Source organism: Gymnodraco acuticeps, unplaced genomic scaffold (genome assembly GCF_902827175.1).
Source record: "Gymnodraco acuticeps unplaced genomic scaffold, fGymAcu1.1, whole genome shotgun sequence".
Classification (NCBI taxonomy): Eukaryota; Metazoa; Chordata; class Actinopteri; order Perciformes; family Bathydraconidae; genus Gymnodraco; species Gymnodraco acuticeps.
The window spans coordinates 501,401-528,697 of NW_022990397.1; the positions used below are offsets into that span (position 1 = coordinate 501,401).

General features: G+C 41.0%; 2 protein-coding genes across 2 annotated transcripts in view; one reads left to right on the forward strand and one right to left on the reverse strand.

Moving 5' to 3' along the window:
- Positions 1–11,174, forward strand: LOC117551667 (transmembrane protease serine 2-like). Its single transcript, XM_034224625.1, has 13 exons — positions 1–208; positions 544–682; positions 1,620–1,712; positions 2,565–2,677; positions 3,352–3,482; positions 3,663–3,773; positions 3,875–3,918; positions 4,118–4,268; positions 5,093–5,265; positions 5,642–5,743; positions 7,097–7,227; positions 8,680–8,832; positions 10,177–11,174. Exons 1-13 carry the CDS (start codon positions 194–196, stop codon positions 10,192–10,194), a joined length of 1,374 nt encoding a protein of 457 aa, XP_034080516.1. The 5' UTR covers positions 1–193; the 3' UTR covers positions 10,195–11,174.
- The window catches only part of bace2 (beta-secretase 2), a 19,038-nt gene continuing 2,708 nt past the window's right edge, over positions 10,968–27,297 (reverse strand). Inside the window, 9 exon segments of the mRNA XM_034224624.1 lie at positions 10,968–13,096; positions 13,098–13,164; positions 14,330–14,498; positions 14,580–14,729; positions 15,078–15,179; positions 15,331–15,465; positions 17,259–17,390; positions 18,307–18,523; positions 19,466–19,554. Coding sequence (XP_034080515.1) covers positions 12,922–13,096; positions 13,098–13,164; positions 14,330–14,498; positions 14,580–14,729; positions 15,078–15,179; positions 15,331–15,465; positions 17,259–17,390; positions 18,307–18,523; positions 19,466–19,554 — 1,236 coding nt within the window. The 3' untranslated portion in view covers positions 10,968–12,921.

Below are 27,297 nucleotides of genomic sequence, written 5' to 3' on the forward strand. Positions count from 1 at the left end.
GGGGTAAAAACTCAAAGCAGATTAGGAGGAAAGCAAGAGGAGAGGCTAGAGATCTGAAATACATCGTTCTCCTAGCTTCAATTAGATTTCCCAGATTATCTACATCCAATTTCCCCAGGAAGATATTTGTCCTGCTGCACGGCAGTTACTGCCTTTTATAAATCATTAGAAGATTTTGTTACAAAAAATTAAGATGACGACCAGTCCGGTAAGTTTTCATTTAATTCATATAAGTTTAAAGAGCTTTTCAAGAATATAAATGCACATAAGAAAGTCTTATTCATACTATAATAACTTATTATATGTCTACGATAATGTAGAACATACCGATACATGTACCTTCAGGACTTTTTATTTAGCTCAAATTAATCTATTTAAAGATGAAAAGTTAACATTTTTAAAGGGGCCCTATTCTGTTCATTCTCAGGTTCATATTAGTGCCTCTACTGTGACATGAGTACATGCTTTAATGTTCAAAAAGCTCTTTATTTTCCTCACACTGCCTGTGATCTTTCTCTCATCACATATGTGTTTTTCTGTCAGTACCTGGACTCTGGTTCTTGTTTTATTGGTGAAGATGTGGAGAGGAACCTCCCTCCAGCCGATGGATCAGATGTTCAGCCGCAGTACGTTCATCATATGGCCCCCAAGCCTCCGCCTGAGATCAGTTCCAAACACGAAGGTAGGGCTGACTCCTGTTCTGTAATGTGGTTTTCATATTACTTTTATAATATCAACGGAATAAAGAAATAGTAAAAAAAAAATACCATTTATGTTACAAAAACAAAAAGTGATACACTCAAAACTTCCTTTTTTGATTTTGATAATGAGGACTGCCATCTTCTTACAAAGGACTTACTTATTATCAACTGCATACAACAGTACTTTCATAGAGATACTCTCATATAATGGTTTAATATACAGAACAATACGCATGTGTTATATGTTAATACCAATGTGTATCACCCTGCTTGACAAAAGTGCTTTTATTAAATCCTCTTAACATTATTTGATAAAAAGATTAAATAAAAAATACACGTGTTTTGCTAAATATGACACTTTTTTACAAAGATGCATTCACATAGTTGTTTATATAAAGGGAAAATACAGATTTAGTTTATTTTATAATTCAGTAAAATCAACTTGGCTTAAAATGCACGTGTAAAACACATGTAAGAAGTGTGTGTGTGTGTGTGTGTGTGTGTGTGTGTGTGTGTGTGTGTGTGTGTGTGTGTGTGTGTGTGTGTGTGTGTGTGTGTGTGTGTGTGTGTGTGTGTGTGTGTGTGTGTGTGTGTGTGTGTGTGTGTGTGTGTGTGTGTGTGTGTGTGTGGAAACACTTCTCAGCTACTTAAAGGCTAATCATTAAAGACACTTTAGAAGGTCATGATGAAATAGCAGTTTTCTGGTGTTTGACTTTTAAACCAATAATCTATCGATATTTACATGGATAACAAGTTATAATGTAAAAAAATGGACAGACAATGGAAGAATAAGACTTTTTTGTTTTGCTTAAATGAAGATAAAATAGAAAGTATTTGACGGGAGAAGACTATTTTTGTATTTACTATGAGGAAACAACACAAGACAAGTGTGTGTGTGTGTGTGTGTTCTCCTGTCAGGTGTGAAACAGAGGTGTGTGAAGTTCACTGTGGCCGCTGTAATCTGCCTGCTGCTGCTCACACTGATCACTGGGATCCTCCTGGTTTATTACTGTGAGTAATACCGTGTATACACACTGTTATAACAAGTCTATTGAACTTTTTAAATCTCTGCTAAAAACTCACCTCTTTGCACTGGCGTTTAATACTAGTTGACCATGACATTTTGACATTTCTATATGTTTCTAGTTATTGTTTTTAATTATTGTTTTATTATCTTACTCCTATTGTGTTATTATATATTGTATTTGTTCCCTGTACAGCACTTTGGTCAACTGAGGTTGTTTTAAAGGTCCCCTATTATACTGTTTTTCATCAATATATTATAGGTCTCAGATAAATACAAAACATATCGCTGAAGTGTTTGGCTCCAAACACCAAACAGATCATTGCAGCATTACCCATAATCCCCTCTGTTTCAGCCCTGTTTCAAAAGTGCTGATTCTCTGTCTGTTACTTTAGATGAAAATAAGGAGCCCCTCCCCACGCCCCCCTGGGAGATGTTTGGTTACAAAGAACACAATGGTGCTCTAGGAGGAGATTCAGGTGATAAGGTGTGGGGGGGGGGGGGGGGGGGGGGGGTTACCTTGGTTGCTGATTGGCTACTGGTTACACAAGCCAACATTTTTTAATGACATCATAAAGTGGCCAAAATCTGATCAGCTCAATTTCAGACAGGTTTTTATAGAAATGGATCAGGACAAAAAGAGAGAGAATCTTTGTTCCTGAGACTTTCAGAATCTCTTTACACAGAGGGGACACATGTTGATGTAGAAGAGACATGAAAAAGTGGATTTTGCATAATAGGTGACCTTTAAGTGTGCTATATAAATGAATAAAGGTTGGGATTGAGATCATGTGCTGCTACGTCCTCTCTGTGAATGAACCTCGCCCTGTGGCCCTCAGTCTCGTCGCCCTGCGCCCACGGGAGGCGCTGTGGAGACGGCAGCTGTGTGTGGGAGTCTCAGTGGTGTGACGGAGAGAAGGACTGTCCGGCAGGCCAGGACGAAGCAAGCTGTGGTAAACAAACTCCTTTAAACAAAAGAACAAACAAAGCATTGTTCTGAGCTTCCTGTTGAAATACAGTTTCTTTATAGGGCTTTTATTTTGAAAGAGTTCAGGAATAAGATGGGGAGAGAGACAGGAAAAGGCCCTTATATCAAAACATTATAAGTATCTTAACAATATATTTCCTATCAAACTGTAACTCAAAATACTTCTGTAAATAGCTCTATCAATTAAAGTAGTTGTTAATGCTTTTGTTTTGAAGGCAGCTCTGGCAACAGGGGATTTTATATTGATTGGAAACAACCAACAAGCTCCTGCAGCCTTTTACAACAAGAGGTGGAAGAAGTACTCAAATATCATACCTGGGTTTAGTCCCTCACTCTCTCTCTCTGTGTGTGTGTGTGTGTGTGTGTGTGTGTGATGTGTGTGTGTGTGTGTGTGTGGTGTGTGTGTGTGTGTGTGTGTGTGTGTGTGTGTGTGTGTGTGTGTGTGTGTGTGTGTGTGTGTGTGTGTGTGTGTGTGTGTGTGTGTGTGTGTGTGTGTGTGTGTGTGTGTGTGTGTGTGTGTGTGTGTGTGTGTGTGTGTGTGTGTGTGTGGTGTGTGTGTGTGTGTGTGTGTGTGTGTGTGTGTGTGTGTGTGTGTGTGTGTGTGTGTGTGTGTGTGTGTGTGTGTGTGTGTGTGCGCCGTGCGGCTGCATGGCTCCAGCTTCCTGCTGCAGGTCTACTGGACTCAGGGTAGAACCTGGAGGAGTGTTTGTTCTCAGGACTGGAGCGAGCAGCAGGGCAGAGCCAGCTGCCAGCAGGTCGGATACAGCAGGTATGTTTGTTTTTAAAAACTTATTTTCAGGTTCAGTAACTTTGAACATATTCAAACTTTTGCCTACTGGTTTGAATACCGTATGTTGCTCAGCCAGGTTTTAATATAGAAGCTTAAACAGTTTTTATTGACATGTAAAGGACTATTGTGTTTAATATGTTCTGTTCTGTGCTTTAATAGGGACACATATTTTGAATCAGGCCAACAGCCGACTGACGCTGATGATGGATTCCTGATATTAAAGTCTGACTTCAACACTACAGCACCCATAATGCATCAGCTCGTGCTCAGGTTAGTGAACTGGTGGAGATGAACTCAGATAAAGTTGTACATTTTGAATCAAAATGGACCTAATAACACATAAAATGTCTTCTTTTTTTTGCCAACTGCAGCAAAACCTGTCACAACAACAGCGTGGTGACGTTGCATTGCACTGGTATGTTATTACTGTTTCTAATATACCGGTGCATAAGTCGGTACATGTAAAGGATGACATATACAAATATACATTGCTGAAACTAAAGCCTTTGAAGTTTTATTATAAATTATTGTATCTGTTATACTGATAGAATAAAGGTTCTGTGTGACCCCTGCAGCAGTGAATGTATCCTCTCTAACAGCTCTTTCCTCCTCAGACTGTGGGAGGGGGCTAAACTCCAGCAGGGCCTCGGGGGAGCAGCAGGCCCCTCCCTGGCAGGTCAGCCTGAGGGTGGGGGTGTCCCACCGCTGTGGAGGAGCCATCATCTCCCCCTACTGGATCCTCACTGCAGCACACTGTGTCACATGGTGAGGCCTTTTTATTCTTAAAGGGGCCCATAGGCCTATTTTCAGGTCTGCTCTGATTGGTTAACTGGCCAGCATGTCACATGTCAACAACAAACATAAATGCAATTAGGTAAACAAGAAAAAAACGACCTAAATGTTTTCTTAAGTGCAGTATTGATGTTGTTTTTTGAATTCTGAAGCACTTAAAGGTGGGGTAGGTAAGTTTGAGAAACCGGCTCGAGTGCACTAACATTTGAAAGTACACAGCCGAAAATAATCCGCCCCTTCCTTCAGACTTCCTTGGTTGTACTTTTTACAGTACCACGGCTTCCACAGATGAAATTGTTTTATGGATTTTTTGTCAAAGCACTTAATATATTCATTGCTATCGGGATGTTAAGAGCATTCCATGGAATATAACAAAAAGTGTATCTCGAGCCGGTTTCTGAAACTTACCTACCCCACCTTTAAGTGCTTTGACAAAAAATCCATACAAAAATGTCATCTGTGGAAGCCGTAGTACTGTAAAAAGCACGACCAATCATCTGAGCCGGCCCGGCTAAAATAACTGGATGGCCTACCTGCCTGTCAGCCTTCCACCTGAGCACAAACTTATCTCGTGCCCTCATTGGTCATGTGCGCGTTCGTGTGTGTTTGGAGGAGGGGCTCTGTTAGGAAGTCTGAAGGAAGTGGCAGATTTTTTCCGGCTGTGTATTTTCAAATTCTAGCGCACTAGAGCTGGTTTCTCCAAAATTACCTAGCCTACCTTTAATGTTACCTTCTGTGTATAAAAAGTGCTTTATAGATAAAGTTTGATTTGAATCTCTGCTGTCGCTCCCCTAAAGGACCTCGGGTGCTGCAGAGTGGTTGGTGTATGTTGGAGTCGTGCATCTTTCAGACACTCTGTTCAACCCGGCTTACTCTGTGAGCCGCATCATAACCCACGAAGGCTTCAACAGCATCACCCGCGGCAACGACATCGCTCTGATGAGGCTCTCCAAACCCCTGCACATCACAGGTGCTTATAGGGAACTAACACTAGATGAACACACACAGGGGGGTACATGCAGTGCTGATCATTTACAGAAAGCTAATTGAATCACATTAAAATGTTTACTTTAATGAACTTGGAGATAAACTCCCTCTTGAGAGAACACAGGGATGTTAGCCTTTGCAGACCAATTACATGCACAAAAACCTATATGTAAGGAAGACCACCAAAAGCATAACTGGGCCTCTTTAACTTGTATCGGAGTGTCTATAATTTTATTTTGTGGAAACCAGGTGATAATGCATGCTGTGTTCAGGTTAATGCATGCTGTGTTCATATTTATGGATTAAAAGACTCATCAAAATGATTTTTAACAACAGAGATATCCTTTTTTCTCTTGTAGCCTCCAGTGATATCGGAGCTGTGTGCCTTCCAAACGTTGGTGTTTACGCCTCTGCTCCTGAGAAAGGCTGGATAACAGAATTTAGTCGCTTCGTAAACACAGGTGAGACATTTTGTACTTTTACAATTTATAATTGCTACATTTACTTTTACTTGCTGCTTCCATTATTGTGAGCTACCACTGGATGGCGCTAAAGTCTTTACTATTCCTCATTCTGCACTCACTGTCCTGTTGAAATGTGCATAGAAGAAGTTCCTAAATACATATTGTTTTCCTAAGTTATAGTAGCAATACAGTGCAGAACAGAAATACTCAGTTACACTCTGAATTTCCTGGTTGTTGAAATGTACTTTATAAATAAACGTACCTTGCCTTACAAGTAAATGTAATATGTTCAAATGTTGTAAGTAAATGTACTTATGTCTTACTTTTGAGAGGACACATTAAGCTTATTTTCAGGTTCATATTTGTATTTTTTGCCTCTACTGCGACATGTCTCCATGCTTTAATGTTCAAAAAAGTCTTTACTATTGTTCTCCCAGTCTGCTCTGATTGGTTAGATCAGGGGTGTCAAACTCAAATACACAGTGGGCCAAAATTATAAAATGGGTACTAGTCGAGGGCCGGACTGGTTCAATGTTTATTGCAAAACGTATTGAAATGAACTTATTGCACATATTAAACCTGGAACTAACAAAGCTTAAATTATTGGCTATAAAAACAACATTAAACATTAAATAATCAGCTGCATTCATTTCTTATGGCTCTATCTGCAGCTTTTCCAAAGTCATTTCTTATGATCACATTTTTCCACAGGCTAACAACAGCTTCAAAAAAACTATTTCCCTCAAAGAAAAAACAAACATGCCCTGTTGTCGGGAGAAACAAAGTGCAGAAGGAAACATCCATTGAAACTCAGTGATGCTCGTTCAAGCCAGATACTTGGCATCTCATCTTGGGTGCAAGGTCATCAATGTTTGGGCTCAGGCTCTGAGCTGAGGAAACCCTCAGGATTGAGTGAAGGTGTGCGTGTAATATACCGGCGGGCCAGATCTAATAGTAATTAGAAATTATCCTGCGGGCCGAAGTTAAATCCACCAAGCGCCTGATTTGGCCCCCGGGCCTTGAGTTTAACACATGTGGGTTAGATGGTTAGCTGGCTCTGTTGTTATTGGTTGGAGATGTTCCTCATCCTATCACATGCAGTGCTCTGGAGCTCTAGCCAATAGAAGCGTGAGTGTCACTTAGTGATGTATATATTCCGGACGTAAACAAAGGAATATAATGGAGGCGTTTCAGGCAGGGTGTGTGAGAGAGAAACTCTCTCTGGGGGGATTTTATCCTCTGCGGACCATATACAGTACATGCACAGAAACCTATATAACACACAACAGGGAAGTGAAAAACCCCAGAAAGCAGAATATTTCCTCTCTAACGTCTCGTTTGCTCTGACAGCCGCGCCTCACCTGATGGAGGCTCAGGTTTTACTTGTTGACGCTGCAAACTGTAACCGCTCCACCTCTCACAGCGGGAAGATAACCCCGGACATATTCTGTGCCTCAGCAACGGATGCAGGAATGTGCCACGTAAGAAAAACACACTTTCCTTTCTCATAGAGGTGTGGGAAATTAAATATATATGTATATGTTATAGTTTATATATTCATTTATATATTAATTATGATATGATGATTATGATTTTGTGTGGAAATACATTAATATTATTTTATTGATCTATTCTTAATTTAGTATTTTTCAGTAATCAGTATTCTAATTTATTCAGTATTTTTTATTGTATGTATTCTTTAGATGCTTAATGTATATACTGTATATATTCTCTACTGTTGATATTTATATATTTCCTGTTTTTGTTTATTTGATTGTATTTGTATTATATTCTTAACTCGTGTGTGTGATACCCGTTTACTTTCTGCTGCTGTGCCAAAACTATTTCCCAATTTGGGATGAATAAATGATATCACATTTTGTATCAATGAAGACATGATACACACACAAAGACATTTCACAAAATGCAGTTTATTTGATTTGTACAGGAAGTCCCAGACGGTTGCATTGTGATTGCCGCGGGGTTAATATGTTGAGGCGTTAGCTGTAAATACATTCTTTAAATAAACCCGAGTGATCCTGTGGCAATGTACTCCGAGCGAAGAGAAACAAACGCTCTTTATAATCTCATATTTTCCGGCACAATTCCATTTTTCTTTCACAAATTGCACTTCCTGTTCTTCAAAGAGGCCGATGCATTCCCATGCTCTTGGGTAACAAGCTTCGAGGCTCCGTCAAACAAGACGTGCATTATGTTGTGGTCATGGTAACAGCTTTAGAAAAACAGTTACACACACACTCAAAACAAACCGCTCATACACTCGAATCAACAATGAATGTAAAGTCAGAGTGCTGAGGTGGCAGCTGACCATGATATCATGTTTCATTTATACTCCTGAGAAAGCCTTGGAAGACGGCTCTAAAGAGGCTCTTTTAAGCTAAAAGCTCACCTCTTTTCACCCTCTGTCTGAAACCAGAGCTCCGTCTGCTCTGATTGGTTAGCTGGCCGGCTCTGTTGTGATTGTTCAACCGCTTAGAGATGTCCCGCCCCTTAGCCTATCACGTACAATGTGTTGGAGCGCTAGCAAATAGAAACACGAGTGTTAGAGTGATGTCACTATGTTCAGCAAGTAAACAAAGGAGTCCAATGGAGGTGCTTTAGGCAGTGGGGGGGGAGGGAAAGTGTGTGGGAGAGAAACTTCCACTGAAGGAAACACAGGGATTTTAGTCTTTGCAGACCATTAACATGCACAATAAACTAACACACTACAGGAAAGGGAAAACCTAAAAAAGCATAAAAGGGCCCCTTAAAGTATATTTTGATGATTTGTACTTTACTTGATTATAATTTTAAATGCAGGACTTTTACTTGAGTGTTTTTACAGTGTAGTATTGCTGCTTTTACTTAAGTAGAATATCGTGTTCTAGCACTTATCTATAGTTTATAAAAATATCCCTTGTGTTTCGTCTCAGACTGACAGCGGTGGCCCTCTGGTGTCCCTGAAGGACGGAGTATGGTGGCTCATAGGGGACAATATTTGGGGGGAACACTGCAAAGAGCCGAACAGACCAGGAGTTTATGGCAACGTCACGTACTTCCTGGACTGGATTTATCATCAGATGAAGGTAAAAAAACAACATATATTTCTAAAAGCCCTGAGCCTGTTTTTCGAAAATGACATTCCCGGAACAAATGACGATATCTTCCCTTTTTAAAAGGGGTAAATGCATAATCTTTTGGATGTAAAAAAACCAGAATCAATATAGATTTTTGAATTTGAATGTAAATTCAGATTGAACATAGTAAAAAAAATTAAATTATAGTGTCCGTCCAAACATTTTTTTTAATTTATAGTGAAAACCACGCTTGAATGATGGGATGGGAGACTAAAAGCTTTAGGAATCCAAACTATAACATATAATAAGTACCCTGTATCAAGATTGATGCAAAACAAGTGACATTTGACCTTTTTAGAGAGATTTAGAAAAATAAACTCCACCTCTGGGGTCATTTGGGTGCATTTTCCATATCTCTGGCCCCCCTCGGTCGATTTTGATGATTGACATATCTTTTTAACTGTTAGAGCCAATAGAATCGAGGGGAAGTTCCTAAAATCCATCTAAACATTACCCATTGGTGAATAAGTGCTGAGCAGCCTGAATGCCCCGGAACCGGAAGCTGCAATACTGGCTACCATAGCAGCTAATATTAATTCTCCGATTTTTACATAAAAAATTACACATTAGATTAATCCAGAGCCTTCGTATCTCTAGGGCTCTGGATTAACCTATGGATTAACCTTTAGCAGCGTTTTTATCGTTTTAATGCCATTGAACACGACTTTTGATCAGAAACCAACAGCCAAGGTAAGAGATGTCCCGTGAATGCTCTGTGATGCTACGTGTTGTGATGTCTGTGTTTGCTTCCCCTGTCGCGAGTTCTGATCGCTCAGTGATGATACCAATACCTATAGAATCTGTGTAATCTTAGCTTTAATCAGATATCTTGTATGTGCAGTTACGATAAGTAATAAGGGTATTTTTACCTTGAGTTATGTGCTAAATGCGTTTTTTTTCGCTCAGGGTTAATTCAGACGCTTATTGTGAGACTTGTGCTTTGTTTCGGTAAAAATGGTTCACATCTTCAGTTAGCTGAGTTTCTAACCGTTAAGTGAGTATGACACATTAATAGATTTTTAAATATTAAGAAGCCCTGAGACACAGTTTCGTGAAAAAACTACCCGCCCAGACCAGGATTAGGGGCCCTCTCGGGTTTAACAGGTTTTAAAACAAATATCAGAATCCACTAAATGCTCCGTGTTCTGTTTGTCTAATCTACAGGGCTAATGTCTACATTTTGTATTCTCAATACAAGCAGAGTTTATATATGTGTTACTAATCTTTATTGGGACTGTAAAACAACTTTATCCCTACTGGAACTTATTTTTAAATATATTTGTTCCTCAACAGAAGCATCAAGATGGCTGATCACGGAACCAACGATGAACCATTTGAGATGAATTTTTGTGCAGAGAAACTTTTTTTAATCAATGTCTTAATATGTGTATCAGAAATATAACTTATTGCTGTTCTTTCATAATATTAATGCAGAATGTTTTTGCTCTATACATGTAAGAAGCTCAAATTAACAATGTGTTATCATTTCTTTCTTCTATTTTGTCTTTAATTAACAGTTATTATGTTTGTTCGATTTTTATATATTTTTGTGAATTTTGAATATTTGTTTTTTGTGTAAATATGTTTTCCTTTACTTAAAGGTCCCATGTCATGCTTTTCTGGTTATTACCCGTCCCCTTGTGTGTTATGTAGCTTTTTATGCATGTAAACGGTCTGCAAAGTCACAAACCCTCAAAGTACACCCTGTAGCGAGTACAACTCTAACACAGAAAGGTGCTAGTGGAGCCTCTCAGCGGCGAAACTGTGGCACGCGTACACTATAGGTGCGCCGCGTTTGGGGGTGCGGGTGCTAGTGGAGCCTCGCAGATGGGGGTGCTGCAGCCCCCTCAGCATCCCCTCCTTCCCGCGTCCATTCGCGATGTCTCGCTGTCTCGCAGACCCCACGCAGCAAGCAGGAAATGAACCCAGCTCACACTGTCCGTAGAAATGTAGTAGTAGAAATGGCCATGACATGGGACCTTTAATATGTATGTTAGCCATTAAATGTAAAAACCACAAGATTTCTCTCACAAGTCACATCAAACTTGTCCCCACTGTCTCCTAAAGGATGCTTTTGTTCTTGATTTTTCTCACAAAGACATCTTTATTCATTTATTACATTACATTTTTGATTTGGTCACAAGTTTTTGCGGCACAAGCAGGATTTTGGCACCAAAGATATCACTTATAAATAAGCCAACATTCAAAGACAACTTTGAATTTTGAAAGACATTGAGATCTACTGTAGCATGCGTCATATTTACTCATTAAAGTATACGTATGACCTGTCACTAGTGTAAAATGACACCTAATGTTTTATTGCTCACATCAGCACAGCTAATCGTAGTCCACTGAAGGAGTGTGTGTTTGTGTCATATTCAAAAATAATGTTGCCTCTAATTGTAGTGTTTGTATAAAATAGAAATGCAATATAAATACCTACAGAAGTGTCTAAAAATTAACGATTTGGGATTACAATACAATCACATTTAAATAAACGTAGACAGAATTAGTAGTACAATTACATTAATACATTAAATTGCATAACAGATCAAAAAATATTGATCTCTAGTTTCATTATACACTTTTGATTGACTTAAGAAACAAAGTGCATTTCAGCAGATGACGTCTCCAACAGCTGATTGTGTGTATCTGCAGCCGTTTCTCAATGTCGAGTATACCTGCTGCAGAGCCACTATTTCAAGTATACTACGTCATCGAGTGGCGCCGAATGCTGGGCATTTAACATGCATTTAAACAGTCCTTCGGCGCCACTCGATGACGTAGTATACTTGAAATAGTGGCTCTGCAGCAGGTTTACTCGACATTGAGAAACGGCCAGTGTGTCAGCAGAGAGACTCAAAGGCACTACAGGATCTGTAAACGTGTGAACAAATATTCTTCTAATAACAGTGATCATTTGAGCAGCTTTTCTCAACTCCAACACACACAGGCAGGCTTTCAATTTAACCTAACTTCAAAATAGAGTGGTCCGTATAGACGGAAATGGGTCAGCATTTCACCACCCTCCGCTTTACTCAAAGTCACAACCATCGACAAAACAGCTGTTGCTAACAAGTGTCTAAATGAGACGACTAAACGTCATCACACCGAACATTAGCCGCCTTTAGCTTAGTGATGTGAAGTCATATGACCGTGCTGTAGTTCCTTTATAGCCTAGTGTTAGCTTTTTACTTCAGAAATCATAAAGTGGAGTTAATATTTCTGCAAAATCCAAAGAAAAATCGAACTGCTTTTTGTAGAGGGAGCCCTTTGCCATGCTAACTTCTTGGACGGCCTACAAAAAAAACATAATTCCTGCACCACTTTATAGAAGAAGGCACCAGGAGCATTCCTTCATTGATCACACACTGTAGTAAATCAGACTGACATTGTCAGGTCGTGCATTTAGACATTAATAAAACACTGTTTGCCTAAAGAGAAAAAATCAGTAGTTATAAAATTGTTCAAAATGCATCAATTGTTAGTAAGCATCTTGTGATTGTCTGTGAGGAGGATGTCCTACATTTCCCAGAATACCTTTTGAGAGGTCTCAAGAAAAAAAGCATGAGTTTGATTTTAGTGCTCTCTCAAACTACACTCAAATTGAGTCAGTGTAGTTGCAATACTGATAGCAAACAAGAGTTTCCAGGTGAGAAAAAGCAACTCATACCCATCAGTAAAAACTGTCCTGTAGCTACAAACGCTATGAACTTTTAAAGCTGCAGTCGCTGTATAAATTGCATATTTTCTTTGTCACATATGACATGTTGTGAGAACAAGAAAGAGGCACCATCAAAGAAGACATTTGAACCATGAAGACCACAACAGCTGTTTTTAAGGCAATGTTTTTAAGGCAATGTTTTTGTGGTGGATTTTCCCGTCAGGGGTCAGTTTATCTGTCTGTGTACCTCCATGGGGTAAAACTGAAGAGTGCAGTTTAGTGTCAGTCAGGCTTTCGGCAGCGAGCGTCACAACTTTCTCCGCCTCCGTGGATTGTGTGTGTCGCTCGCTGCTCCTCGGCCCGTTCCCTCTCAGTCACTTGATGCGGTGTCGGACCAGCGAGGACTCGTCGGTGATCTCCCCTGAGCGCGCTCTGCAGCGGCAGGGCAGCACCAGCAGCAGCAGCAGCACCACGAGGATCACCGCGCACACCGCCATCAGGGCGTAGGAGATCATCCAGAGGAGGGGCTCCTTCTGAGGGCCCCACGGAGCAGTTAGACGCCACGTCTGCTGCTGAGAAGGGCCCCGCGATCTCTGAGAGGGCCACCCCCCCTCTCACTGAGGAGGAACACAGGATAGGAAAGTGTTAAAGCCCCTATTCTTCTTTTGGGGTGTTCCCTTTCCTGTAGTGTGTCCTATAGGTTTGTGATGTAAATGGTCTGCAAATGCTCAAATCCCAAAGTTCCCTCCAGAGGGAGTTTTTCTCCGAGGCACTCCTCCCAAAGTCTGTCATAAATGTCATCCAGTTTTAAGACTGTAATGATTTAAGTCTTTTACATTTTCATAGAAACAAGCTGAGGAAATGTTAGCACAACTCCAACCCCTTTGAAACATCAGTTGCATGAGCCGCGTCCCAAAAACACAGATTTGTTTTATGTGAAACTGCTTTATTCAGTGTTTTTACATTAATCTTAACCGGGAGAAGCTGAGTCCAATGGCGGTTAAGACAAAAATTCCCATGCTTCTTCCTGATGCCCCCAGACTCTGACTATTGCACTATATAATTAGTACAATTTCAGTCCTAAATACAGTTAAACAAATGTATCTCTCAAACATGTACTGCATACATATCGTTTTTGTAAAACTAAATGAATCACATGATACTTGTGGTAGCTTTTTCATTTAAGGGTATTTGTTTTACTCAAAGGCAACTCATTAACATTTGAGGATGAGAAAAATTATTTTCTTTTGAAATGTAACCAGCCAGTACAGAAATGAAAGCTGGCAACCCTCCTGTCACAAGCCTGCATCCCTCAGCCTGTTTGCTTAATACGGAACAAAAGTGATCTTTGTACTTTAAGAAAAGAGAGGAAAGCCTCGCCCAAGCTCATATTTACATAGAAACACAGGAAAGCTGCTAAGGTTTAACATTTACTCGATTAACAGGATATACTCAGGGTTATGGTCAGTGAACCTGCGAGTACTGGTAAATAATACATTCTACTTTGCCATTTGCTTTTCCATAAGTAACCAGTTGAACAAGGCACTTTACAGCAAGACTGTAAAGTGTGGGAAGTTAAAGAGGACATATTGTGGTAATTTTCCATAATCCACAATCTGTAATACTTCATGGAGAAATACACTCTTGTTGGCAGATTACCATTCTTTCCATATTTTGAGATACACAATAACCAATTAGTTAATTTACAGTTTTGGGAATCATTAAATGATATCTTTACAAGAGCCTTTATCTCTTATCAATAGTCGTCTCATGTGCCCTCACCTGCACAGTTACTGAGAGCGAAGCCCACTCTCCGCTGGGCTCGGTCAAACACCACGTAGAAGCCCTCCATAACGGTAGCACCGATCACCAGGCCATTGGCTGACGACGACAACCCGAAACGAAAGCAGTCCAGCGTGCCGTCCACGTCTGTGATTGGCTGGATGTACAGCTGCGAGACGACAGAGGAGAATGAGTACCGAGGAGGGTTTGTGTCCCTCAGGGTGATGGGATGTTGTGTTTATCCAGGTACCTGAGGCAGGATGGTGATGCGGAAGGACTGGCTGGTGTTCGTGGCCCTCAGGTAGATGGATAGTTTGGGGAAAAACATCCAGGGCGTCTCTCCCTTCAACCAGCACGCATACTTGCTGCCATCCCAGAACCCTGATGAAAAGTCCTGGATCTGAACCAAAGAGAAACAACACCGGAACAGACAGAAACAGAAGGTCAGTTCAGCAACAACACATGGTTTCTGTTTCCTTTCATTTACCCACTTGGGATTCATCTGCAAGGTCCATTCATTAAAATGTTGCTTCAAGGTTCCAATTAACCTTGGGCTCTGTTTGTGTGCAGCTACAAAAATGTGAAAAGCAGCAGGAGGAGGAAAAACAACAGGCCTGCACACACACATGTTTTTTACAGCGGGGAAAACATGTGATCCTTCCCCTCAAAGCTTCTGCGTCCTTGAGCGCTGAGCGTGAGCTATCCTCCCCTGCATCGCTTCCCTCTGACAACACGTTTCATCACTTACCAGAGAGGTGCGTGTGATGGCGTCTACCACCGCATTGAAGACGTTGGCAGGAAGACGCAGCAGTGTCGTCCCGCTGTCGACTATAGCTTTATCCGTGTTGTACTGAAAGAGACGGAGAAGTGCAGTGTAAGAGCAGTTCAGTTCAACAGGCTCCTGAGGGGGATGTTATAACAGAATAACCCTCCAAACCATGGTATTACTCTTGATACAATCGACTTTTCTGCTTTAAGGAATGCATTAGTTTGAACTGTACCTCTCTGCAGTCCAGGTCCAGATTCTGGTCGCCCACCTCCAGCTTCAAAACCTCCACCTGATAGTACCACTCCTCTACGATGGGGGTGTACCACACAGATCCCTGATACAGAGCCGGCTCAGCCCCGCCTATGATCTGAGGAAGAACACAAATATGCGTCAAAACCATGGCAGCAAGTCAAAAATATTTATTTTCCTGGACCTCGAGGTAAAACGTCATGGATCAAAGAAAGATGTAGGAGAACTCATAAGGACTTCGGCAAAGACTTTCATAGTTCTAAGAAAATCTGATTACACTGACACTAAGTATATGTGAGTCTGCTGTGGTGTAACTCAAATGTTCTGAAGATGGATCAGTAAAGAAAATTACACTGTTGATACTTCACTCCGTGCATTATACTGTAACTAAGATGTTCATGCAGGCTTTAAATACATGGGTGAAAAACATCACTTCATTACCAAGAATTAGGGCTGCCCTCGACTAACGATTTAGTTCACCATAATGCAGCGTCCACACGGCAGCGTGCGTTGAAGCTTGCCAGCGGGCGTGTCTGAAGCTCGACCAACAACCAATCACATGAATCTCCCGCCCTGGACACACAACAAGCACGCGGTTTGATTGGCTAGAGCTTGTACTGGCATATGATTTGATTGGCTGACGCTTCCGTCGAAGCTTGAAAAGTTGAACTTTTCTCAACTTTTGAAGCGACGCTCCAACAATGCAGTTCGGCAAAGCGTGACATCACCCCATTCAAAGTGAATGGGAAGCTGCGTTGACACTTCAACGCACGCCGCCGTGTGGACGGGCCGTTAGTCATCAATTCAAGTGTTAAGTCGACACGTTCATGATTATTTTCACAATATTTCCTTTTTTTTTGGCTTCACATAATAGAATCAGTTCCGAGGCTGAGAAAAAACGTTGATTGACCATCATGATATGTTGTGTTAATTATAAATACATTTATTTTGACACATGCAAAGCACATTTTTGGTACAGCTGTTCAATGTCCACCCATTCTGCCATTAGCATTGTCGCTAATGGCAGAATTGCAGTAATCAGTATTAATGTGTGTAAGGACAAGCAGCACGTATGCATTTATGTATTTCAATTTAGAAAAAATAATATAGGCTACCAAAAGTGAAACAAAATGGTTGTCACAATGAGAATGGTTGCCCTCCTTTCCACTCGTATTTTTAGACCTAAATCTAAATAAGTATTATTTGTATTAAGTGTATATAAACCCTCTACAGTTTAAGATAATTCATAAACCCAAGCTCCCTGCCATGTGATCCATCTGCCTGAGTCAGTGGGTCACCTGCTGGAGTATTACAGTGACATACCTGCAACAACTACAACACGGATCAGCAGGATGCTATCTTAGCTTAATTAGCTCACCTCTAACTACACCGGGCCTGCAGGAGAGGAACCACACTGAGGAGGACACCAGCTTTTATGTTTTTAAGATCTAACAAAAGGTGTTTCTTAAACCAAATGGACGTGCTTGTCCTTCACTGCGAATGCGACCCAGGTATCCACCAACTTCCTTTTTAAACTAATGCACCAGCACTAACGAGGGTATGGCTTATTTGAAGTGAGTATATGTATGCATTTTTCTTGTTGCTCCGAGTTTGTATCTTGATGGTTAACTGCACTTATTGTGAGTTGCTATGTATGCCGTTGTGCAATTCTAAGATACCTTATATTCTGCTGGTTAGATTTACCTTTATTACTGCACAATTATTTCTTTATTTTTGCATTTCTCAATCACCATAATACTTAGTAACTTTAAAATGATGTAGTGAAGTTTACTTCCAATATGATGTTCCACAGACTCTTTGGGTCAGAGGTTTGTTCTTTGAGCAAACTTTACAGTCAAAGCTCTTTTTATGAAGTTATTAGATCATACCCAGCCCCTCCTGACTACTCACAAGACTGCCTCCTATGGGGTCCGCTGTGCTGCTGGCTGACAGCCCAGCACCGCACATCTGGAGGGAGAAGATGTCTGGGATTCCCAGCTGCTGCACCAAGGAGTCGAAGAAAGGCTCCACGGACGAGTCAGGCTACATGAGAGACAGTGTGAAATAATTAACTCATGTTATTAGATGTTACATTTTCCCTTGAAACCAGAGCCAAGTCTGCTCTCTCTCGGTTGCGATTGGTTAACTGCTTAAATAGGCCCCTTAGCCTATCACCTGCAATGTGTTGGAGCGCTAGCTAATTGAAGTTCTGATTGAAACGATATTCTAACCACATGTGTACGATGGTGTGAGGATGCTCTTCCTGCTGTTAGGTTTTCATGTCAGTGTTGTGTTATCATGTCATGCATGACCAGACGTCTCAGGAAGTTTAACCTGAGGAGATGGCAGCAGAACAAAGTGATCAGTGTGTGTTTATCTGCCCAGCGATCACTGGCATTTGGTCCTAAAAGTCGCTGTAGTCGGCACAGAATGAAAGAATGCATTGTGCCGGTTTATGCCATTACAGTTCCTTCAACATTAAATATCCAAAGCACAAGCTGGGCAAAGCAACTTAAACTGGAAATCTATATTAAAGAAAAACAAATCTTAATACGCCTTGCAGCTGAAAATCATAAACACAAAACTGTTTCTGTTGTCATGTGAAAGGTCTGTGACTACACCCGGATAAGATCTCAGTTTAAAAAAGTTATTCATGTTTAACAGCCAAGTGTGACAGCAGGAAGTCATGAAATAATTCAGAATTTACTTGAAAAAACCTGATTTGATCGAATCCCTTTTTGTTATGCTGTCTGTGTGCTCACTCTTAAGTTTTCAATGTGTTATTTACTTCTGCAAATAGACAAAATGTTGTAGAATAAACCTTACATGTTTTTTTTTTGGATGGTTTGACCAGTGCATTTGCAAATGACTCTTACCGTGGTGAATTTATACTGTCATGGTTGATTGTAAGTCACTTTTGATCAAAGTATCAGCTACTCTACATTTTTAAATCTCTTACCCGTGCCAGCATGGGGTAAGCCAGACCCAGGATGCCCTGCCAGTTGATCCCGGGGAGGAAGAAGCCTTCGGAGGACAGGATGACAGCGATGTTGATGATGAAGGTCCCGTTGGGGCCGTTGGGGATGGAGACGCGGTCGATGCCCAGTTCACCTTCCCAGTTTCCCTGCGTGTATCTGACACCCACAGTCCGGCCAACTGACTGGTATGTACTGGAGCTGAACACAGGGGCAGACATGAGAACAGTTATAAAGGCCTGTGGTAGGGAGCTAGAACGCTACATTTGAGGTATTCCGGCTTTGGGAGTAACAGATTACATGTAAAAGGATAACGCAATCAAGCTAACTGTATTCCTTTACAGTTACATCAAAAAGGATGTAATCAGATTACTGCTTCATTTCTTAAAGGTCCCATGTCATGCTTTTCTGGTTATTACCCGTCCCCTTGTGTGTTATGAAGGTTTTTATAAACGGTCTGCAGAGTCACAAACCCTCAAAGTACACCCTGGCCTGTAGCGAGTAAAACTCTAGCACAGAAAAGACTTGTCTGTGCTGCCCCAGAACGCCTCGTTGGAGATTTCTCTTTTTCCATTTGTTTCTTCCGGGAACCAAAATGGACCAATCCGCGGAGCTCCTCAAACACCAGGACCTTTAGCGTACATTTTCAACTAACGGGGAGTCCCATTGTCTTGCATAGAGCTCCCTGGTTGGTAATAGACGAGTTGGGATGGCGGAGAAATGCTTTCCGCAGACCCGTTCTCACAGCGTTTATAAACCGTTTTCTTACTCAATATCAAGCCACACTTATTGTTTTTACTTCGGCTGTGAGTGTTTGTGTGTGCTCAGGATGAGTTTCGCGCTGTCTCGCCGACCCGGAAACCACACCAGTTAGCCAGCTCACTGAGCAGCGAGCCTTGCAACCTCCCGACCAATCAGAGCACACTGCTAGAACTAACTCAAGTTGATGACATGATATACAATACAGAGCACCGGAAAAATAATAAACCAAATAAATGTAATAATGAATCTATATCTCCCGTCCTCATAGCAATACCATGTAACAATTTGTATGGAAATGCTACGGTGAAGATCATACAAGGTATACAAATAACTAAATTCAATATTGTGTGTGAGATATATCCAAAAGTGTGTGTGACTCACAGTGCAGTGTTGAAGTAGTGAGTAATGAATGGGTGTGAGGCTGCAGCCACGGCGAAGTTACTGCTGCCCGTATCCACCAGGATGTTCACCTGAAAAACACACAGTTATTGTTAACAGGGATCTGACTCCAACCCAACCCTCGCTTACACAGCTCCTCCTGAGACACAGGGTAAAGATAACTGCAGTTAGACATATTAATAGGAACACTTTAAGCTTTTAAAATGCCACTGAGATGGTCAGATGTGGAGGACATCAAGAACATTCACAGTAAATAAACTTATAAGGAAAGTCAACTGGAAATATTGAGGAGAGGAAATAATAAAGACACACAATGAAGACTATCAAACGTCCACAGCGGTGCCAACATGTTTGCTAAATAAACATCAGGTGCAAAAGAAAACACTGACAGTAGTACTGCACATAGAGATTGCAGTGTTACACAAAGTGCAGACATGACTATGAACCTCTGATTGAATTGCTCTCTAATGTGTGATCTATGAGACAAATGTGCCTGCCTCTGGTTACTGACATGCCTTTATGACCTCTCCAGCCTCCTGGTGTGTGTCATGCGCACAGTGGGGACCAGCTAACAGCAGTTGGGATAATGTTGCCTGCAGGCATTAAATAAATGAGCAGGAACTAATTAGCTTGCAGACTTCTGTCACCTCCTCTTCCGAGCAGGGGCCACATTTACACTCACATTCCTCACCAAAGCTAATGCTCCGGAGCTGACTGATGACTCAACAACAAAGACATCTATACTGAGGCTCTTCAGTAATGTCACATGACACAGTCTATGGATGTACATAAAAAAACACCACAAAAAAAGCGTTCATTCACAAAATGTTCCCGCTACAGTCAATCTGTCAGGGCGATCTGCCTCTTTGGCTCACATTGTTTTAGAAAGACCAGAACTGCAGGCAGGAAGTCGTTTATTTAAAACTTTGAAGTGTTTGACAAGCAAGGAACAAGGAATTCCAACAATTAAATGAAGACTTCCTCAAGTTAAGTTGCTTGAGGCTATCAAACCTTCAAACCATGTCTTATTAGAGCCTGCTCATCTTTACACTGCACTAAATACCATGTCATTTAGTCGATGCTTTTATCCAAAGCAACTTGAAGGAAATGCAATCCACCGAGAGGATACACATTCAGAACAGCAAGAACGAATCAGTCAAACCATTTTAAGTGCTATGGCATTAGCTTTAACACTAGAACCACCAAGGGTCGCTGCATACCTAAAACCGCCAACTGTACCAAATGTCCGCTAATTAGAATGCATTGATTTTCAAGGTACAATGTTCTTTTATTTGTCATGCTAGAACACAGTGAGTTTTGATCGCAGACTGATGAAACTTATACCAATAGAATCTGTGGACTCTCAGCTTTCATATGATATCTAGTGTGAAGATAGCATGAAGTATAAAATATCGCTAAAAGTGTCTCTCCATCTATCTATATATAACTACAGTGTTTCCCCTAGGTTTACTGCTTTGGGGGGGGGGTGCTGTCTGAGCGGGGGGAGCTCACAACTTAAAATCAAAGCGTTTAGTTTATTTAATAAAAGAGCACATGTTCAATGTGAAAAGTGACAGTAGATATAGATTAGTTGCAATTTGGTGCTATATATATATTAATTTAAAAAAAATTATAAAAAAAAGAAAATAATTTATTTTTATTTTTAAACACCTTGAATTTCAGGGGGGGCGCGGGGCTCCGTTGGCGGGGCGCAGCGCCCCTCCAAGACAATGGTAGGGGAAACACTGAACTATATATCTATCTCTCTATAAGGAACCACAGTAAACAACAGGCGTTTATGTTATCGTGCGAGATCAATAGCCCGAGAATCACTGCATTTTCTATAAGGTAAATATTACCCGCTGGCGCTGATGGGTATAAATGGCAATTTGGCAATTTTTTCAATCTGACTTCATATTGACCATTTTTAACAACAGACGGTGCTACACAACACACTTTTAGGAAAAGTCACAGACTGGAAGACTTGAATATTTCATTGAAAAAAAGTTACATACAATCAAGAAACAGCTGCGGGTAAAATGTACCCGTTGGCGGTTCTAGTGTTAAAAGAGCATCTTTGGACCAGATACTTGCAGAGGCCCTATTATGCTTTCTTTGAGTGTTTTCTTCCCTGTAGTGTGTTATAGGTTTTAGTGCATGTAAATGGTCTGCAAAGGCTAAAATCCCTGTGTTCCCTCCAGAGGGAGTTTCTCTCCCACACACACTCACCCCCCCTGCCTGAAAAAGCCTCCATTGCATTCCTTTATTTACTTTCGGAACATATTGACATCACTATATAATACTCACGCTTCTATTGGCTAGCGCTCCAACACATCGTACGTGATAGGCTAAGGGGCGGGACATCTCTAAGCGGTCGATTAATCACAACAGAGCTGGCCAGCTAGCCAATGAGAGCAGACTGGGCTCTGGTTTCAGACAGAGGGTGAAAAGAGCAATTGTTAAAATGTTTAGATTAGCTGAAGGCCTGATATCAATGTGGAACCTCGAAAGTAGCACACATAATTCCTTGTAACCCACAGCCACTTTGATACTCAGGTGTGCATGAAGTCATTAGAACACAATAAGGTAAACAGTAATTATCAACAATGTGTCATCAAGTTGGGCACAGGAAGCCTCAGTTGGCCGGTCTGTGGGAGTCAGGCTTATCAGTTCATCCTCCTTGGCCGGGCGCGAGGCCAATCACTGTGACTGTGCCATGGAAACCTTGCAGATGGCATCCCTCCAATCACGCCAGGCCTGAACCGGACAAACAGGCCAGATACTGAAACCTTGTGGTGAGGGAGGGGAAGCAGGGGCATTTCCTTATCCCCACACGTCTATCTTTTCTATTCTTCTCCTATCTTCCCTCAGCTCGGCTACTGAGCCTCGGGCAAATCCCCACCCCCGCTGCAGATGAGCGCTCGCTGTTTAATTGGCAGAGGCTCCATGGCGGCATTGTGCATCTGCTACCTGTTTGTACCAATTAGTAGATGTGAGGCTCTCCATTCGACACCTCAGCCTGGCTGTGCCACACGCTAACAGATGTCGCAATTACAGGCTCATTTGAATAGAGCCTCATTTAACACCGCGGCCCTGTTATCACATCATCATTTAGATGGAATAATATTGAGGGAATAACTCAATAGAATTGAGTTACAGGACATTTTGGCACGGTATAACCAAATCCAACCAAAGTGAGCTCTGCTGGCATGAATAACTGATGAGGAAGAACGATCTGGAAAACATATGTAACTGCGGTTGTTTTGATTGATATTAAAGTTGCGTTATGATTCACAATATGAGGGAATGACCATTTTTACATCAGTGTTATTATTTTCATTGAAACAAAATATTAAAATGATTATGTGGTGATTGTTTGCCAGTCTCTACCACACACAATTATTATTTTTGTCTATATGATTTGTATGCCGGGAAATCCCTTCCTCATCACGGTACAAAATCCAGAGTGCTATTTTCACACATATCTCGCCCTTTAAGAAATATCCCGTTTTCTGTGATGTGAACATTGATCTGGTCCATATTGAGATTTCAATGATATTCTAAATAATTGTTCAACACTTTAAACTGATATGAACGTTTCACTCTAACTATACATGACTATAAAGCTGGAAAATATGAGGAGGAATATCCAAAGGTGAAACCATTTAATTCACCCATTCTTTAAATTATAACTCCAATACATTGTGATGTATAGCTCATAGCATTTTCTCCGTGACAGAATTAACGCAAAACTTGTGCTTCTATTGGCTAGCGTTGCAACACATTGTACGTGACAGGCTAAGGGGCGGGACATCTCTAAGCATTAAAACATGGAAACATGTCATAAAATACTAATGTGAACCTGAAAATACGGGCACGTCCAAGCGTTTTTTCATGCTATGACAAGTAAAAAAAACACAACAAATGTGTTAATAATGTTATTTTTATGTACTTATTTTGTAACTTAAAGTGGACCTATCATGCTATATTTGAATAATATATTGTAGGGCCATACCTACAGTATATAAAACATGTCTGTGAAGTTTTTTTTTGAAAATACCAAACAACTCATGTATTTTAGCCATGCCTCATTTCGCTCTATTTGCTCTATTCCAGCCCTGTTTTTGCAAAGGCTGATTCTGTGAGAAGTCTTCTTCGGCAGACTACATCGCCACCTACAGGCCTGGCATATGTACTACAGCGTCTCCAGCGCTTTCGAGCGGTCTCTCATTCCCCTGATAGGTGGAGAGTTGCCCATATAGGCGGAGCACCCCTTTTCTGACGTCAGAACAATTCAAATCTCTATCAGATCCGTTGCAGCCCCGTTTTTAGAGATTTGGGTATGGAGGAAAAGAGAGAGTTTTCTGACACTTGGTGAGTTCCCTGACCGGGGACACATATTCATGTATAAAAGACGTACAAAAGTGCATTTTGCATGATAGGTCCCCTTTAAGATTTGAGTTGCTAAATAAAATGTGATTTGTTTGAGTAAGTTAGTAGCATTATCATGATTTGATCATTTCATGTACTGGGGATTAATCATGAAAGAGTCCAATTATAATACATGTGCTGTTATTTATCTGTTTACTGTTGATAGCTATTAAGAAACCACACAAGTGCCTGGTTAAAGGCCATAGTTTAAAGTTAATCGTATTCATGCTTTTAATGCTGTCTGAGCATTATCAACAGGAATTCACTTTTGCTTTGAACAGATTATAGTTTGGAGAAGTTCCTCTTATAATAAGCAAACAGTGTTGTTTGATCAGAACAGCAGATATTAGGGCATTGTTTCCAAAATACAACTAAAGGTTGGTTGTGTGGGAACTTTGCTTCTGCATTATCCTCTTAGTGGTTGACACAGGGCAGGCACCACCGATAAGCCTCTGAGAGCCTGAGAAACTGAGCACCCAACGTCTTAGACACTGTGATCTGTTTAACCTGAGAAGAAGAGAAGCCATTAATGAGATAATTCACCTTTGGCTTAATCTCCTTTTTAAACACATCTTCTTACAACATGCAGCTTTAAACCTACAACACCCTGAAGTGTCATGTATTTTAATACCGACGGGAAAATCCCTCTGCCGACTCTTCCGGGACCATTTAGTCCTTCTTAAATCATTAATATGATCTTGTTAGGCATTTTACATAACACGCAGAATGAATTGTAAATTAAGAGATGGCTTTAAGGAAAGAACATGAAACCAGGACTAATCATACTTCCTCACTTTTTAGCTCTGTATTTACATACACATTGGATTTAATTGCCTGCCTATCGACTACAGATTAAAATGAGCTCATTAACTAACTCGGTTACATTTATATTGGGGTAGAATGTTGGTTAAAGTGCACGGTCACTCACTGAATAGTAAATATAATTTAAAAAGCACATGTGCAATCACAAGAAAATAGGATTCAACTATGCCTTCAGGGCTGTTTTGCACAACTGTGGAGCTCTTTGCTCCCTGGGAGCCTCATAATCCCATCAGCTGCCTGCTTAGAAACAGAGGTCCTCACAGGCAGCATCATGTGAGTGCATGTGAGCGGGCTTTAGTCTACCTACAGACCCCAGGGCTGTAAAGTCCAGCTGCAGCAGCCCACAGCCATGTTTCCAGACAGGCCTCCAAATAATCAACTGATTTTATTTATTTAAGTGTTAAATTGTTTAATCTTCCCATGACCCAAGTCCTTGTTCTAATATGTGGGTCATATCAAACAGCCATTTAATAGGCCTTGAAATTAAATATCGAAAATGGCCTAAATAGGAAGCCCTGGGGTGAAACATGTGACCCCTTCAAACGGTCACATGGTGGACGGCCCCGTTCACACACAGCAGACAGAACATGCCAGACAAGGGGCTGAATATAGCCAGTGGGGGAAGAAGTACTCAGGTCTTAAAACTTAAATTAAAGTGTAAAAATACCCTGTTACAAGTGAAAGTCCTGTTAGTTAAGTAAAGATATTAGCAGAGAAATATACTTAAAGAGCAACTTGCAGGTTTTTTTTTTTTTTTACTACATTTATGCTTAACCTTGCCTGAAAATTACAATTAAAGAAGTTAATGCAGGATTTGATATGTTTTACAAGACATAAGGGCAGGAATGGAGCCGTTTTGAGTTCTGCTACTAAAAACTGCTTTTTTTTTTACGTCAAGCGCGTCATATTACGTCACATGGGGGAGCAACTTTCTCGGACTCCTTGTCTGCCCAATCCGCGGTAGTAGTTGGTTTGAGCGGTTATGATTTAGTGAGCTGGTATTTTTACATTGCATTTCACAATTTGTAATCATGGTGAGCTGGAGTTTGTGCAGGTTGCACAAACTCCAGCCTGTCAGGACATCGAGTCCACAGTTTCCCCATGAATAGGACCGGAGCTAGCGTTCGTTCCTGGGTGCGTTGTGCGAGGTGCATCCACCTCCCTGCAGCACATACTCTCCACAGCTGAGGCCTATCAAACTAAACGTTTATCAGGAAACCGTATTACATCTCTCCTCCCCCGTCATGAATGTGCGTCTGCTGCTGTGGGGAAACTACGGAAACTACAGTTTTCTATAGCGGACTACAACATGGATGTATAATAAGAAGGAGGGACTACTGTAAACTCATCTCGAGACTCTGCACCGTGCTCTGATGCTGTTGCTTTATGCTTTATGAACGTGGACAACAGAGAAACATATTCTTCATGACCAAAGTTGGAATTGAAATAAAAAAGGAAAGTGAATCTTATGCTCGTCGTCACCCTCTCCCTCCGGTCCACATTAATACAAATGATCCCAATACGTATGATTGTATGAACTATGAACATATCTTAAAATCAATACAAATGTATTTATTATAAACGTTGGTCCTTAACATCTATCACTGTGTATATCACCATTCAAACATCTTTTAAAAGTTGAACAACCCCACACAGCTCAGTGAAATGTTGACTTTATTTGATCATTTCAGTAAAAACTAACGTTCATATTTCTCTCTTTGATTATAATACTGATGAACGTTCAGAACAAAGCACTTTGGCAACTTACCACATACGTTTTAAAATGCTTAATAAGCACCGTAACGTTCATGATATAATTTCTCGGTCATAATCGGTTGTTTCCGTGAACGGCCGACTGTTGAGTGACGGCAAATGCTGCGGCTGCAATGCATTGTGGGGCAGCATTTTCTCCTCTCCTTTCATCAAGGGAGGTCCAGTGGTTCCTAAGCTAAAGGAGGTTATAAAGGAAGTTTGAAACCTCCTTTCCTATCATCTAGAGAATTGGAACGGCACTTATCATGGCTGCCACTGACGTACTTCCGGGTCATTTCACTTGGTTAGGAAGGTTCCTAAGCTAAATGGACTATTGGAATGCAACCGTGGTCTCTTGGACGCCTAGCAGGCTCATAATTATAATTATATGCATTCGAAAATATATTTTCAACCTCTTCTGTGTCAAAACTAGCAATAGGCTTGTTTGAGACACATTGCGGCTCGCCTCGAAAGTAGACGAGAGTAGCCGATCGCAGCCGGGGGAGGTGTCAAAAAGCTCGTCTTAAGTCGGACAGCTCGGAGTCGGAGTCGGCTTGACTGGCTGGGTTTGCAATGGCGGAAATTGCGTTGGCGTTTTTCGTTGCAGATGAAGTGGATGCAATAGAAATCCCACAATTATTATATCACTACAAATGAATGACTCAAGTGTCAGTTCATTTTGAAACAAATCAGTACAAGGGGGGTTGAATACATGTAAAAGACAGAACCACTTATTACTTTTCAAAACTACTTCCGTCAGTGGTCTTGACAAGTTTGCATTTATAAAGAATGCACAAATGTATATTCGT